Source organism: Melospiza melodia, chromosome 1 (genome assembly GCF_035770615.1).
Source record: "Melospiza melodia melodia isolate bMelMel2 chromosome 1, bMelMel2.pri, whole genome shotgun sequence".
Taxonomy (NCBI): Eukaryota; Metazoa; Chordata; class Aves; order Passeriformes; family Passerellidae; genus Melospiza; species Melospiza melodia.
Genome location: NC_086194.1, coordinates 83,783,509 through 83,799,114, shown reverse-complemented (window position 1 = coordinate 83,799,114; position 15,606 = coordinate 83,783,509). Strand labels below are relative to the sequence as shown.

The following is a 15,606-nucleotide window of genomic DNA, read 5'->3' as shown; positions in this document are numbered from 1 at the left end:
AGTGACTTCTAGTGGGGGTATTAAATCCTTCTCAAAATAAGCCCTATGTACCCTAATTTCCACTGTGCAATAAGACAAAAGGACTCATGTCCACAGTAAAACTGTGAGAATATAAATGAGAATATAATATCACTGTGAATAAAACGAGAGAATATAAACTGATCTAAATCTCCTGTGTGTTCACAATCAACAAAATCTCATTTGGAAGCTACAAAAAAAAAAAAAAAGAAAAAAAAAAAAAAAGAGGCTTACCTCTCACTAACGTTTCAATTTGCATTTGAATCCTGGGGTTTGGGAGTGCAAAAGCACCATATTAATGGCAAAACAGGGGCAGGTAGTGCTGAAAACCTCCTACATGTAGCTGTGTTAGCAGCAGAGCCAACTCAAACTTACTTGTGGTCTAAATGTGAATATTTCAAGAGGCTTTTAGGCAAAGCAGCCCACGCTGTGTAACCACACACCATATTATCTCCAGGTAAAGACACAGACTTGGGCATTTTAGAGGAAGACAAAGTGCTCCAGTAGAACCTTAATAAAGGTGGGAATAAACTAGCAGAGAAAAGAGTGCCCCAGAAATGCATTTTCCTGGAAAAAATAGACTTTGAACATGATTTCACTTCTCATAACTCACTCATCAGTGGTAGCTCCTCCATCACAATGATTTTAGCTGGATTTATGCAACCTTGAATGGAGGCTTCCATTTCTCCTATCATTCTGTCAAGGCAATCTCCTTCCTTGTGCACAATTCCTGGAAACAGTTCTGTCAGGAGTGTATCTATACTTAATTAAGCATAGTGGTAACTATGTGCTGGGAAATGTAAATAAATGATGCATTACTTTCACACTTGCTGGTCTTTGATTACGTGTCAAAAAGAACCAAAACCACTTGGTTGTCAAGGCATAGAATAGTTTTAAAATGCTAAGTGATTTGTTTGGTTGATTTGTTGTTGGCTACAGGCAGCAACAGCCAGGTCCTCTCCCACAGGTAGGCAAGAGACGTGACACAAGTTTCGCATGAAGCACGGCGTGTTGGTCGGAGGGTGATTTCACACTCAGAGCCCCACAACCGCCTCCTCCCTCCACTCCTACAAACTCCAGAACTCCGCATGCTTTATGGCCAGAAGCAGCTTGAGCCTGCAGCAGGAAGCATCTGAGCCCACTCAGGTAGAGCTATATACTTTCACTGAATGATCACCGCTGTCTAAAACGACGAGGGAATTGTTTGCCGTGTAAGTCAGTCCGACAGGGTAAGAAAGCCCGTGGCTAATTAGAGGGTTAAAGCTAGGAAATTCCTCAGGTTTCCCTAAGCATATGACAGCCCGGCTACAAACATCTGTTACTATAACACGACCTTCTCTGTCAAAGGCCACAGCCGTAGCGTATATTCTGGAGGGGAAAACGAGGTTCAGACCGAAGCTGTCCACCTGGCCGATGAGATCCATCTCCGCACTGAGTATCGTCACTCGGGTGCTGCCCTTGCTCGGACCTCGGGCTTTCAGGTGCTCTACTACCACGACAGCTCCCGAGCTCTGGCAGACAGCGACAGCTCTGGGGCTGACAAGCCGGGAACGGATCATCTGGCACTTCTTTAATTCCCCCCTTTGGAAGTCGGCCGCCAAGCGGTACAGCGCGCCAGCCTCCGAGTCGGTCAGGATCACTTCGCTCTTGGCGGCGGCATCCAAGCCCCAGGGCAAACAGAAGCCTTCCCGCACGGCCAGGACCCCCCTTCCCTCAGAATCGAAGGCTTTCACGGAGCAGTCCCCGCCGTCGGTGACCACCACGTGTCCGTCCGACGTGACCGTCACATCGAGCGCGTACTTGATGTCGTTGTTCGCGTCCCCCCGCTCCCCGAACCGCCGCAGGCAGAACCCGCTCGGCCCGAAGACGTGGATCCTCTTCTTGCCGTCGTGTGCCACGGCCAGGCGGCCGGACCCGGGGCAGGCCGCCACTCCGGTGGGGTTCACCAGCGACCCCCAGCCCCCCAGGCACAGCCGCAGCCCGAGCCCCGAGGGGGGCGCCGCCGCCGCCGCGCCGCCGCTCCTGCCCAGGGCCGAGGCGAGGCCGCCGCCGGCGGGGCCCAGGAGCTCCAGCAGCTGCAGCAGCGGGCGGCACTCGCTGGTGTCGGCGGGCCCGCAGAGCCGCCGGCAGAAGGGACACTCCAGCCTCTGGCGCTCGGCGCCGGCCAGGGCCCCCACGCAGCCCCGGCAGAGGACGTGCCCGCAGGGCAGGTTGAGCGGCCGCCGCTGCCCGTCGGGGCCGTACGGCTCGAAGCACACCCGGCACTCCAGCAGGCTCAGCTCCGCCTCGTCCTCCGCCGCCATCCCCGCCTGAGGAGAGCGACCGGAGCCCCGCGGCGGCCCCGGATCCCCAGGCCCGGCGGGGCGGGCGCTGAGCGCGGCTGAGGCGAGCGCGCGCCCCCTTGCGGGCCAGCGGGGGCGGAGCAGGGCCCGGAGCGTCCCGCCGGGTGTCCCTGCGCCCACACCCGCACACCCACCCGTGCTCATATGAACCAGAATATATACCACCAGAACATCCAAATATCCACCAGGATACTCAACTACCCGCCAGAATATTCACACACACACCGGTGTGTGAATTCTTACAGACATCCAGTTATCGAGTTACCGTACTGTAAGAATTGTTACAGATTCTTACAGACATCTAGTTATCAAGTTATCGTACCACTACTAGCTCTCTTTATCCCCTACCAGAGTCAGGGGAATAAGGAATTAAGCCACAATTTTACAGAATCATGGAATCACTGGATGGTTTTGATAAGAAGGAACCTTGATGATTATCTCGTTCGAATCCCACTCCTATGGGCAGGGATGACCAGGATAGATCAGGTTGCTTAAAGCCCCATCCAACCCTTGAACACTTCCAGAGATGGGGCATCCACAGCTTTTCTCGGCAATCTGTTCCAGTCTCATCACCCTTGCACTAAGGAATTTCTTCTTAATATATCACCTGAACATACTCTCTGTCAGATTTCCCCTTGTCCTGTCACTACATGCCCTTGTAAAAAATCTCTCTCCAGTTCTCCTGCAGGCCCTTCAGGTACTGGAAGGCTGCTCTAAGGTCTCCTCAGGGACTTCTCCAGGCTGAGCAATCCCAACTCTCTGAAGCTGTCTTCAAAGGAGATGTACTCTATCCCTGTGAATACCTCAGTTTCATTGTATTTTCCCACTGTTCTGGCAAAATTTAGAAAATATTTCCATTCATCACTAGTAGACACATTTCTCAGACAGGCACGTGCACACATTTCCATAAGGTGCATGGACAGCATGTGCTCCTTTTGCTAGGTGTATTTACAGGGAATTCTCAGAGTAGTTAGAGGGTACACACAGCTCTTACACACCCTAAAATGGCTGTTTTAGCACAGGGCATTGCTCTTGCCAGGCTGTCGCATGCCTGGGAGTCCTGTGCAGGGCACCACAGGGCATGCGGCAGCCTCGTGCCAAGCGCCTGGCCTTTTGCAGCTATCACATATCTCAGTGTCTGAGATAAACTCTGGGAGCTCTCACGTTACATCCGGAAAAACTTGAAAGGAAGGAGATGCTTTAAGCTGGTAGCTGCAGTACTGGCCAGGAGTGAAAAGAGACAAAATCAGCAGCTCCCAGCTTGCACTGGCCCACTGGTTACATCCCTTCTTCTCTCTGTCAACCCAACCTTGAAACACAAGTATCTATGAGCAATACTGAGTGTCCCAATGAGCTGTGGGTGTGGGGATTGCTGTGCTAAAACCAGCAGACCCATTTGCAGCTCTAGGACTATGGCACTCTAAAAAGCCCCATGGCTTTTACTCGCCTTCTATTTTTGACGAATTATGATACGTTACATTGCAATCATAGCTTTCCTTTCAAAACAAGCTGCAAAGGGGAGAAGTCACTGTGCTCTGTCAACCTCAAAGTAGAGAAGATTTTCTCATATTCAGATGGAACTTCCTGTGTTTCAGTTTGTGCATTTTGCCCCTTTTGCCATCCCTCGGCACCACTGAAAAGTCTTGTCCCATCCTCTTGTGGACTGCCCTTAAAGACATTTGTACGCATTGATGGTCCCTTCTCAGTTGCCTCCTCTCCAGGATAAACAATGGCTCTCTCAGCCTTTCCTCATAAGCAAGATGCTCCAGTCCCCCAGCCATCTTTATGGTCCTCTCCTGGACCTGCTCCATGCTGAGGTCTCTCTTGTACTGGGGAGCCCAGAACTGGACACAGCACTCCAGATGTGGCCTCACCAGGGCTGAGTAGAAGGGCAGGATCACCTCCCTCAACCTGTTGACCACACTCTTCCTAATGCACCCCAGGATACCACTGGCCTTTTTGGCCACAAGGGCACACTGCTGGCTAACTTGACCACCAGGACTCTCAGGTTCTTCTCTGCAGAGCTGCTTTCCAGCAGGTCAGGCCCCAGCCTGTGCTGGTGCCCTGGGTTTTTCTTCCCCAGGTGCAGGACCCTGCACTTGCTTTCTGTGAACATCACTGTGTTCCTCTCTGCCCGGCTCCTGTGCATGTCCAGGTGTTGCAGCATGGCTGCAGAGCACTGTGGTGTGTTAGCCACTCCTCCTAGCTTTGTATCATGATGAAACTTACTGCAGGTACACTCTGTCCCTTCATTGAGGTCACTGATAAATAAGGTGAACAAGACTGGACCCAGTACTGACCCCTGAGAACACTCCTTGCTAAAGCCCTCCAACTAGCCTGATCACAACACTGAGCTCTGTCACTCAATCTACCTCACTGTCCACTAACCCAGCCCATTTCCCTTGGTGAAATACTGCTGATAACCTTCATAACCTTCTTTTCCTCCACTTGCTTAGAGACGACATCCAGGATGGGTTGTTCCAAGGATGAAGTGAGATTGCCTGGCCTATATTTTCCTAGGTCCTTCTTCTTGCACTTTTTCAAGACTGAAGCGACATTGGTTTTCCTCCAAAAAAGGAAAAGGGGAGGTCCTCAGGCACCCCTCCCATATTCCGTGACCTTTCAGATATGATGGAGAATAGTTTAACAATAACATCAGGTGCTCTCAGGGCATTTCCCACCCATTCCTCCCCATCATCCATCTACTTCCCTCCAGCCTTGCTTCCTGGATGTAATTTCCTCTTGGCAGCTGCTGCCTTGCCTTGCCCACTCACTGCCAACTCTTCACTTGACATATATTGACAGGGATGGAGAGAACCAACTTTCAGCAGCTTCCCACCTCTCTGCCCAGCCTGGTGCACGGCCAATGCCCCATAAAACAGTGTCTGGACTGCAGCTGCCACACTCCTAGGGCTGCCAGTCGGTGAGGCTGAGTTGCGGAATGCCAGGCAGACAGCGTCGACCTGCAATGGCTGAAAAGGAACAGGAACATTTCTTTTTCACAGCTCTCATGATCTGAACTGATATGGAAGAAAAAGGTATGCTTTGGTAATGGCTGTTTGTGCATGGAGTTTAAGAAAAGCTGTTCACAACTCAAGATAGTAAAGGCAGCTGTGTAGGAGAGCTGACTCAGTAAGCAAAATGGACAAAGTCCCTGCTTTAAGAATGCCTCATTTTAAAATGAAAGATATAACAATAATCAAGGTTTGAAGCAAGTTATTTTAACAAATTTTAATCAAGCTACAAACTTGAGTAGATATAGCACCTCCAGAAAATAATCTAGTCCCCATTGTTTGTGCCTCTCCGAGAAGTCATCAACTTTTTCAAGACACCTAATTTCACAGCAGTTGCCTGAAAAGGAGATAAGGATAACAAATTAGTGAATGATTAGTCAATGAAAAATGCAAATCGTCCAAAAAAAAAAAAAATCTTATCCACAGATTTCCACACAGTGCCTAACATAGTGCACTGGGGGGAACTTAATTGCTCTCTTTTGCACTGGGATGTAATCGTCTATGCCAATGACTCACTGCACACAAACACTGCCAGAGTCTCAGAAAGTTGTAAATTTAAAAATGAGATATTACAGCACACCAGGAGGAACTCCTAAAATTAAATTCCTGACATAGCTCCAAATTTCATTATTTTGATGGATTTGAGTGGTACATTTTTAGCATTTTCTTTGAGTGCCATGTTACTTTTCTTATTTGACACAAAAGTACAGTAGAAACTGTAGCACTGGTAGGGCTTCTATTAAAACAGGGCAACTGGTTGATGAGGTGCAGGCAAAGACAAAATGGTCAAATAGAACTCTAAGACTGCAGCTACAGGATTACTGAGCGCAGTATGAATCCTGGGAGAATAAAAAGGTACCAAAGGGAGAGAAGAAACTGCCTCTTGGGTTTTCTTCGTATCTTTTGAAGAACTGAGAGTTTTCCATGCCAGCAAAATCCCTGTGGTTAAATGGTATTTATTTTTCCCAGTATTTTTCCATTACACTAGCCTTTAGATAAGAAGCAAATGACTGTATCACTCATCACAGGGCAAGGTAAAGGCATGTAAACAACTTTATGTGTTTTTGAAAAAATTCCTGAGGGTTAGGTGAAATTTTACTCACCAAATAAACTTTTAATTTCAGATTCAGGAACATAAAATGGTGGGCCTGAAAGAAAAGGGCGAAGCTAATCAGAGAGGAGACATGGGAAGAAGACAAAATGTACACTGCAGTAGGAGAGCCAACCCCTTCACTCACAGCACCTGGTCTGTAATGGGGCCCCAGGGTGTAGCATCAGAAGGAACCAGAAAACATGTCCAGGAACTCGTGGCACCTTGGCAGGCCAGACAGCTTCAGGTGTTGCTGCTGCTTCATCTGCAGCTGCAGCACGGAATCATGAATGTGACGTGGATATGAGCACTCTCAGCACGCTGTGTGAATCCAGCCTACAATCTCTTTATACTACAGTGGCATGACTAAGGCTAAGAGCTGAACATTGTCACAGGAAAAGCAATGAATTAAACTGTTCTTGCTTGTGATAGCAACACCTAATTTTTTTTTGGGGGGGGGAAATTATGCTGAAGATCCCAAAAGCAGAAAAAGATCTCTTTCTTTTGTGAGTTAATATCAACTAAAAATATCGCACTTCATGTACATAATACAAAAAATATAAAAGGAAAAGTACCTTATGATTTTACAGAATTACACCTCTTCCAAGTACATTCAGAGTGTGGTAGTGGCTGAGAGAGAGGCACAAGATGGGCAACACATTGGGTTGCAAATACTGGAAAATCAGCATGAAGCTGATGTTCTTGGGAGTGTTTCAAGCTCCCCAGACTAGACAGGATGTTTTTAAGTGCTCTGACTTCCAGCTTCATTGAAGCAGCCGCACTTACAGTTTCATTTCATTGTTAATATACCATGACTGTCCTCAACTTACCTTTAGCATGTCTGAATGCCAGAGAAAACAGAAATTTAGTCCCAAGCTTGGTCAATATCTAAACGTTTTAACACACAGTTATACACAGTCATACTGGGGTCACCAGCTAACAAAAGCTAACAAAGCTATGCAGATAAAAATCTTGGGGAAGATATTACTACATCTACAATTTAATACATCTAATACATCTTTATACAATTTGCATTAGAGCAAAATCACAACATGAGCGGTACAAAGTTCTCACCTTTGTGTTTGTTTGGATCATATGAAACTGTAACAAGGAGATAAGAAGAATTTTTCTCCACTAGGCTGATCATCAAACTGGCATAGCTAAAAGGAAAAATGATACTTTATTATTTTTGGAAAGCATTCAAGCATAGCATTCAAAATATTCAACAAAATGCATTTCTATCCAGACAGAATTTGAACTGAACTGCACAGAGACTAACCAAAACTTAGTTTAAATTTCAGGAGCATAAAATTCCTGCTACACATGAAAAACATAAAATAAAAGTTGTATTTATTCCCCATAAACAAGCATTTATCTTTTTTTACACATTCAACTCAAGATTAATAGACAAAGTATTCATCTGCCACAGTTTAGAATACAGTACACAGTACAGTCCTTATCTTTAAAAATTATTGTGAATTGAAGATTCTGTATCTAATTCAAAAATTCTGAGAGCAGGTTCAAACTAAATTTGGACTGTCTATAGGCAAGAACAAAAATTTGTAATCAAGGGGAGTGAGGAGGAAAAGAACAAAGACAGAAGAAGTAGATGTGATGAAAAGGAAATAATAGAATTCAGATAAGCCTTGCAGCCCTGCTTCTGCTGGGTTGCAACAAACCACATATTTTCCCACCAAGGGGCAGGGTGGCTTCCTGAAGGAAGAATACAGCACTCTGCAGATGCTTGTGGTAGAGAAGAGCTTGTGAGGGTTTATCCTTTAAATGTAAAACGACTCATTAACAAGTCACAGGATCAAAAACTTGTCACTGATACATCAGAGAAAAGACAGTAACAATGCAATTTTCTCACCGTTGTCTGTCACATGGATTCACAGCTATGAGAGCTCCTCTGTCCCAAACCCCATCAAACTTGCCAATTATTGAGCTATAAAGAGATAAGGAAAAAGCTTAAAGTAGTAAAAAGGGACCATCTTCTTTCCAACACTTTTGTGAGGTCACAAGGGTTCTGCAGCTAGTGATTCTCCACCACCTTTCTGTTACAGTGAAGCATTTTTATAATCCAAACCAACAGGATCTGGAACTCAAGAAACCCTCCTGGTTCTCTGTCCTGCTGCAATAGCAAATTGGTGTGGGAATTGGTCAGTGCTTCCCCATCCTTAGGGACTGATGAGACATGGCAGGGAGGAAGGAGCGTACTTTTAACAAATTTGGGCTACAAGTCTGGGTGTTCAGTAAGCACATCCTTCTGTCTGACATGCACTCAGCACATCAACAGTTCTTGACCATGCATGATTTCATATGCAGGCTAAGGAAGCTGCCTTGTTGCTTTACTATCATTGATTTAGCACATTCAGTAACTTTAGACACCTAAATCCCCAGCTACACGCCCAGGACACCTTCAGCTTGCAATTTGTTTAATGCTAGAAAAGCTAAGTTACACTGCTGCTTGCCTTAGTGCAACTCTGCTGCAGACACTAGTTTTGTTCCTGGATATGCTGGCAGATGGCTTCAATGGCCACCCAAAGCCTGCCAGTGAACAAGACTATCAAGAAATGCCTTTATTAATGGATGGTAAGAGCAGCCAGAGCAGCACAAAAGAATATCTGGGGATAAGAAAGAGCGTTGTTTTTGGTAATTATTAAAATAGGAGGTTAGACAGTAAGGCAGTAATTAAGTAAATTGTGTCATTTTAAAGAAAGTTTGAATAAATTTACTTAGAAAAATGTGGCATGGAATTGTGCAATACCCTTCTGCCAACCGGGCAGGTGTCAGAGTCCAATTGCATCACCTCTGTCTTCATTTCCATGTACAGGTTTTGGCTTGGGAAGAGTTACCTTTCTCCACAGTGGCTTGCATGGGGCTGTGTTGGTGGATTTGGGCTTGAAATCATGTTGATAATGACACTGATGAGTTAGTTACTGCAGAGCAGCACTTACACAGCACCAAAACCTTTTTGGCTCCTCACACCCTGAGTAGGCTGGAGAGCACAAGAATGAACAAGACACTGGGTGGGGACACAGCAAGCACAGCTGACCCCAACTGAGCAAAGGAATATTCCAGACCATCTGGTTCCGCTCTCAGCAATAAAACTGGGTGGGAGGTTAGTGGATGGGGGCATGGCTTGGCTGCTGGCTAGGCATCAGTTGCTTGGTTGGTGGTAGGCAACTGCTTTCATTTGTACCACTTGTTTTTCTTGGGTTTTATTTTCCTCTCTCTTTGGTTGTTCTTTGTTGTGTATTTTTTTTTTCCTTACAACTTTTTGAAATTTATTTTTAATTATTGAACTGTTTTCATCGCCACACACATTTCTTTCTTACTTTTGATTGTTCCCCATCATCTCATGATGGAAGAGTGGGCAAGCAGCTGTGTGGTGCTTAGTTCCACCACCTTAGCCAGAGTTAAACCATGAGAACTTCTCTGTCACCACTGCTATTTTCATTGCAATGGCCTTGCTAAGTCTCTGGCATCTAACCTACAAGCTGATCTTGTATTTCCCACTCTACTGCGATGAGACATGATAACACTTTCAAGAGCTGACTTCTTTTAAAGTTCGCCAAGTCTAAGCATCTAATTTAAATAACCAGCCTTGTACCGAAAGGAGATTCTTAAAGAGACAGTTAAACAAGCAATGGACATGCAGGGCACAAAGGAGAGTTCAGCAGGGCAAGTGCCTTGATCTTCTGAAGCTTGGAGGCAGTTCTCCTCTCTATGTAGCTGAGTCTGCTGGGTGACCTCATGCAAGCCATTGAGGTTTTCTGCCCTTGGTTTTTCTTTCCAACTTTATTCTGGTCTAACTGGAATGGCAGCAGTGGCTCCAAACATGCATTTCATGTACTTTACTCCCAAGCAATTTCATCAAGCCTACAGGCATCCCGGGCTGCAGGCAGGCTCATGCTGTGGCCTTGTCCCAGTCCTGGTCTCCTGGCTGCCCAGACCTCAGGACCTGCTGAGTGTCTGCGTACTCCTTGTCCCTCTGCACATCCAATTTCCTTCACAATACAATGAAGCCATGAGGAAAAGGTCAAAAAAAGGCACACAGCTGTCTCTCATCCTGATGCAGATTCAGGATGAAGCTAAGGTATGAGGAAGCGCTTTCACTGTAACACACTGCTATGTGTTTATACAGCGGTCAGCATTGCTTAGGGACTACTACATCTAACAAATTTAACATGGAAATCAGAAATTCACATATCTGCAGAAAACCCACTGGAATTAAGAGGAAACTTGTGAATTTCTATCTCTGCATATGTTTAGTAGTTCAGTAAATGCAACTTTTTATTTTCTTTTGAAGTCTTGCAGCCATAATTGTATTAGGAGGTACAGTGATTGTGTAATATAACTGTTTTACATATGTCCCAGAATTCCCAGAAAGAGCAGTAATTCCTGTTACTCTTTAACTAGCAAGAGTCTTTGAAACATCCCATTCCAACAAAGGTCAGGAGCACATCTGAGTTTTCTTCTAATGAATGCTAGGCTAATGGAGATGAAAGGGACCTGTTAGTAGGCCAGCCTCAGCAAGAGAGAATTAAGTTTAATTTCCATAATTACTGGGTAATTAATCAAATTGTCTGCACACAGAAACTAGAAGTGCGTGTGCATTTTTCTAGTCACAGGTATCTGCTGACTGAAGTTGGGAATACAGTTCATTCTGCATCCAGAACGTCTATCTGCCAATTTATTTTGTGATGACAAACTATGTACTGGATCCTGTGATGTGCACTGAAATTGTCACCAACTACCTAATTTTGTTTATTTCAAAATATTATTACACCATGTTGTGATAGAAAGTACAAGTTTCACCACCCTACTTGCTACAAAACTTATGACTGAATTCTTCAAAAATTTCTGAGAAGCTTAAGCAATCCTTGGGCAACTTGTCAACTCAGAGCAAGAAAGGTTTAAAGGGATCTACAGTGTAGCAAGTAACTGCACTGGAGGGACAAGGCAGGTAAGAAACCAGGCAGTATCTACAAAGTCACGTTCATACACACCTCCTCTGTTTGACACTTTGCAAAACTAGCTACATATATACACTAGTCAAGTCAGCTGCGGCAGCAGAAGTCACAATCACGGTCTACTGTCTGAAAGACTCTGGACTCTAGTAATGAATAGTCTTTTTTTTCCATTGTTTTGGCAGATTGAAAAAAAAGAGATCATAGAGTAAACACTGTGTTCTGGTGTCCTTAACTACCTATTGTGCCTGTATGTGCCTGGAAAGCCCATTGAAGTAAATGTTAAGACTTCACCTCCTTCCTACTGAAGAGACATGAAAAAAATTCTTGTGCCTAACAGTTGTTTGTAAGAAGAGCAAACAAACACAAAAAACTTCACCAAAACCTTATAATCTAGGAAAAAAATCACATCTGAGTAAGAACTGCAAAAAGAGGGAACTATTGTGCTAAGACACCTCTGGATATATTCTCTTTACTAAGTTACTCTGAGGAAGGGATTGTGCTAAAGTTTTGCTTCAGAGAATTCATCAGTAATGTTAAAGATAATTTGGTTTTACTGTAAAAGCAAAAATGCTTTTTTGATAACTTTCACAGAATGGCTTGGAATAAGAAGCCCATTTAAAGATAATTAGTTGTCATCCTTAATTATTAACAACAGAATTAGACTTTTGCTGGAAATTGGCCATTCAAGTTTCTCATACAAATTAATGTGAGTTTGCTTAAGAGGACCTGACAAATCTTTGCCTGATTCAAATAAAATAATAGTATAGGGCAGTATTAATACATATTCGATTATGGAGAACTGTAAAATACTATGAGTATTCCTACCTGGACAAGTCATAAATACTGCAGCAGTAGAGGGAAATGTTGCCAGAGGTACTCTACAATAAAAGCAAAGGAAACAATCCTTATCAGCTAACTATCTTTAAATACACACTCGTAAGTATATATTTCTACTTCACATCTTAAAATATACCTATACACTGTTAAAAACGAAAAATTTAAAATACATTTATGTGCAATGGAGAAAAACACTGAGAAATATTTTTAGTTTCAGTTTACTGAGATAACTCTTCTGATCCCTTCAGAGAAGTTCTAATCTACCAAGGCATGCAACTTTTATCAATCTATCAAGGCATGCCTCCAGTTTTAAAACACATTCCTTCTACATTCAGGTGCTTCACTGTTACAAGAAGGCCAAAGTAGTAAGTTTAGAAGAATAACTTCTCAGTCCAAAAATACAACTCAGAGCCTCCTTTTAGACCTCTTCAGGAGAGGTGAATGATTACCAGCAAAACAGATGCATAAAAGCAGAATGACTTGTTAACTCAGTTATGCCAGCATTGCATGATTAACCACACCAGATCATTTGACATACCTGGAACATTTTTGCTCCTGAAATCTCAGGGACCGGCTCCTCACAATAAGGCAGACTGTGCTCTGAAAAAAAGTCCTTCACTGCTTGCTCACTGATTTCCACACCAACAACGCTGTGCCCCATGTCCGCCAGCCTGCACACAAGAGAGAGAAGGCCCAGGTTTACATTGGGCCCCCAGGCTGGGCAAAATATGTATTTCCCATACATCATTTATTCATTAGGGAAAGCCTAGTATTAGGATGCCCTGATATGTCTAATTCTGACTTTCTGAAGTGTTCCCATTATATTGAACACCTCCCTTCCATGATCTGAGCTTAAATTAGCACCACTCAGCATACAGTTGACAAGGACTTACATGCTGTATTTAGATTTAATGAATTATTAATTTATTCCTACTAACTTGGTGAAAACAGAGGTGATCACAGTGAGAAACTGTCCATTTCAGAAAGGTGCTGTGCTCTGAACTGAGCTGACTGAGGCACCCAGCTGCCTCTGTGGCTTGGCAGGAATGGGCAGCAAAGGAGGGGCAGTAACTTCTGTGCTGCTTCAGCTCAGCAAAACACCAACCAGTGTCAGAGCCCACAGTCAGCCTAGGGAGCAGGTACTGTGACAAAAACTGATAGCTGGATTACTTGAAGATGCAGGTTTTGGTTTGTGCTTCCTCCCTCCAAGAGAAAGTACTGGCTTGTATAGGCCCTAATTTTAAAAACAACACTCCCTCCCTGCACCAACCCACCCCCCCGCCCCGCAAAAAAAAAAAAAAAAAAAAAAGTAAAAGATTAAGAATAAAAAAAAGAAGAAGTTACATTTATCCCAAATCACTTAAATTTCCAGAGTGGCATGCCACATGGTCTCTTGAAAATGTTGTCTGACACAACTGACCTCATTGTGGGTAATTTAAGCTGGCATTGATATGGAAAGCAGCACTGCTAAGGGCATAGATTCAGTCACTCTGTCCATCTAAATTCAGCATTCCCCAAGCTAAACTGGGGACAATCAGTAGGACTTTCAGATCAGACCTTATCCATTCAATTTAAGCTACTATACAAAACACCAGCTTCCTCCTCCCTTCAGCTTTCAGTGACACTGCTTTCCTGGCAGTGGTACTGCTTTCCTGGCAGTGGCACATTTCCACTAGCCAATACAAGGTTGGGAATTCCCCTTCTCCCTCCCTCCCTCCTCCCTCAAGTAAGATTTTTGCTCTTATTATCTGTGTTTTACCATTTCATCTCTACTGCTTTACCACAAAGTGGGAAAAATATCCTCAGTCCACTCCTGCCATTTAAAAGAACATCCAGATACTTTTGGAGGAGCCTGCAGAAGAACAGACACATTTTACTTAACTCTGTTAGTATTTGTGCTGGCACATGAAAAGCCAAGTGCTACACACTGTGCAAGGTAGCATGAAAACTCCACAATGGCACATATGTTATTAGCTCAACCTGCTTCATGTCATTAGAAATAAAAACATTAAAAAAAGCATTCACCTTCCACTTACACAGCAAGAAAGTCAATTTCATGTAATTCAGAAATCAACACATTTCTGTTTGTTCTATTTTCTGTTTGCCTTTGCAACTAAATAGTCCGACCAATCCACCTCTAAGAGGGTCATAACAGAGATTTTAAACAGAAAGATTATGAAACTTTTGCATCAAGCAAATTACTTTTACAGGTCTTGAAATACTACATAATCAGGTTTGTTCTTTTAGGTCCTTGTCTTTTACTGCATAGTAGTTGCTCTGATGTCCTCTGCACATAGTTTCAAGGCCCAGTTTCACATGAACAATAGTGCAAAGCATCTCCATCAGAAAATTTAAGATTTTCTAGCCAAACTGTCCAAGTTCTAAGGTTAAAAACCTGATTCAAGAGTAAAAGGTTTAAATTCATTTCAATACTTTCTTTTCTCTGTCCTTTGACAAATGTAGGTCACAAAAATATCTATATTAATTTTTGTTTCAAAAACAAAAAATGAATGTGCCCATGTAAGATAATTTGCTTTTTGCAAATGTTCCATTTTCAATTAAGAGTTTCTTAAATGAGCCAAGCCAGTCATCTCATGGCATTACTTAAAACAGCTTAGGCAGTAAAAGCGAAGTCACGTACGGATGCCCTTCTTCCTTGTGAAACCCGATGTTACCCATTTCCCATTTTTCTAGCCATTCCTCCTCTGTCACCACTCTCTCCTTCTGAGACCCAACGTCAGAGGCTTCCAGGAGCCCGGATGGATGCGCTGAGTGGTCCATATCTCCAAGGAGTGCTCGTAGCTGTGAAAAAAGAGAGAAGAATTACCCCCACCCAATGCATAGTTTGGAACTGGCTCTTACTTCCTCGAAACAAACAAAAATTAAGTAGATCTCAAGAGATCACCGTTTGGTGACAGTGTACCGAAAGCGACACAGCCATCAGCACACTCTTGGCTCCCGATAGACTCGGCCTGACCCCGTTTCCCGGGGCGGCTGAACGGGCCTGCCCAGCACTGCGGGTCCGCCGGTGGCCTCCCTTTTCTCACCCATCGAGCAGACACCCTACCCCGGTAACGACGGAGGGAGATGCCGACACTTCTCTCCCGTGAAACCCGCGGGCAGAAGCGGGGGCGAGCGGCTGCTGGGGCCGGGGGACCCGCGGGGTGACCCGTGATGGCTCAGCGCCGCCGCCCCACTCAGCACCCCCGCCCGGGCCGCGGCAGCCGCGGTACCTGCACGGCCGCGGGTCCCGTGAGGGCGGCGGGGCCGGGGCGGTGCCTCCCCGCCCGCCCCCTCGCTACGCACCGCGGAGAGCGGAAGCAGCGGCA

At 44.7% G+C, this 15,606-nt stretch overlaps 2 protein-coding genes across 4 annotated transcripts; both read right to left on the bottom strand.

Moving 5' to 3' along the window:
* Positions 1–226: 226 nt before the first annotated feature.
* NHLRC1 (NHL repeat containing E3 ubiquitin protein ligase 1) lies at positions 227–2,504 on the bottom strand. The gene has a single exon (XM_063179823.1). It carries the CDS (start codon positions 2,502–2,504, stop codon positions 1,161–1,163), a length of 1,344 nt encoding a protein of 447 aa, XP_063035893.1. The 3' UTR covers positions 227–1,160.
* A 3,072-nt stretch (positions 2,505–5,576) lies between these two features.
* On the bottom strand, positions 5,577–15,575 carry TPMT (thiopurine S-methyltransferase). Of its 3 annotated transcripts, none has more exons than XM_063159970.1 (9): positions 15,511–15,575; positions 14,919–15,079; positions 14,037–14,129; positions 12,816–12,948; positions 12,266–12,318; positions 8,335–8,409; positions 7,539–7,624; positions 6,478–6,522; positions 5,577–5,711 (listed from the first exon to the last, which is right to left on the bottom strand). In XM_063159970.1, exons 2-9 carry the CDS (start codon positions 15,056–15,058, stop codon positions 5,596–5,598), a joined length of 741 nt encoding a protein of 246 aa, XP_063016040.1. In that variant the 5' UTR covers positions 15,059–15,079; positions 15,511–15,575; the 3' UTR covers positions 5,577–5,595. The 3 variants fall into 3 exon arrangements, with proteins under 3 accessions (XP_063016040.1, XP_063016050.1, XP_063016032.1); XM_063159980.1 differs by lacking the exon at positions 15,511–15,575 and adding an exon at positions 15,345–15,476; XM_063159962.1 differs by lacking the exon at positions 15,511–15,575 and adding an exon at positions 15,201–15,322.
* Positions 15,576–15,606: the final 31 nt, after the last annotated feature.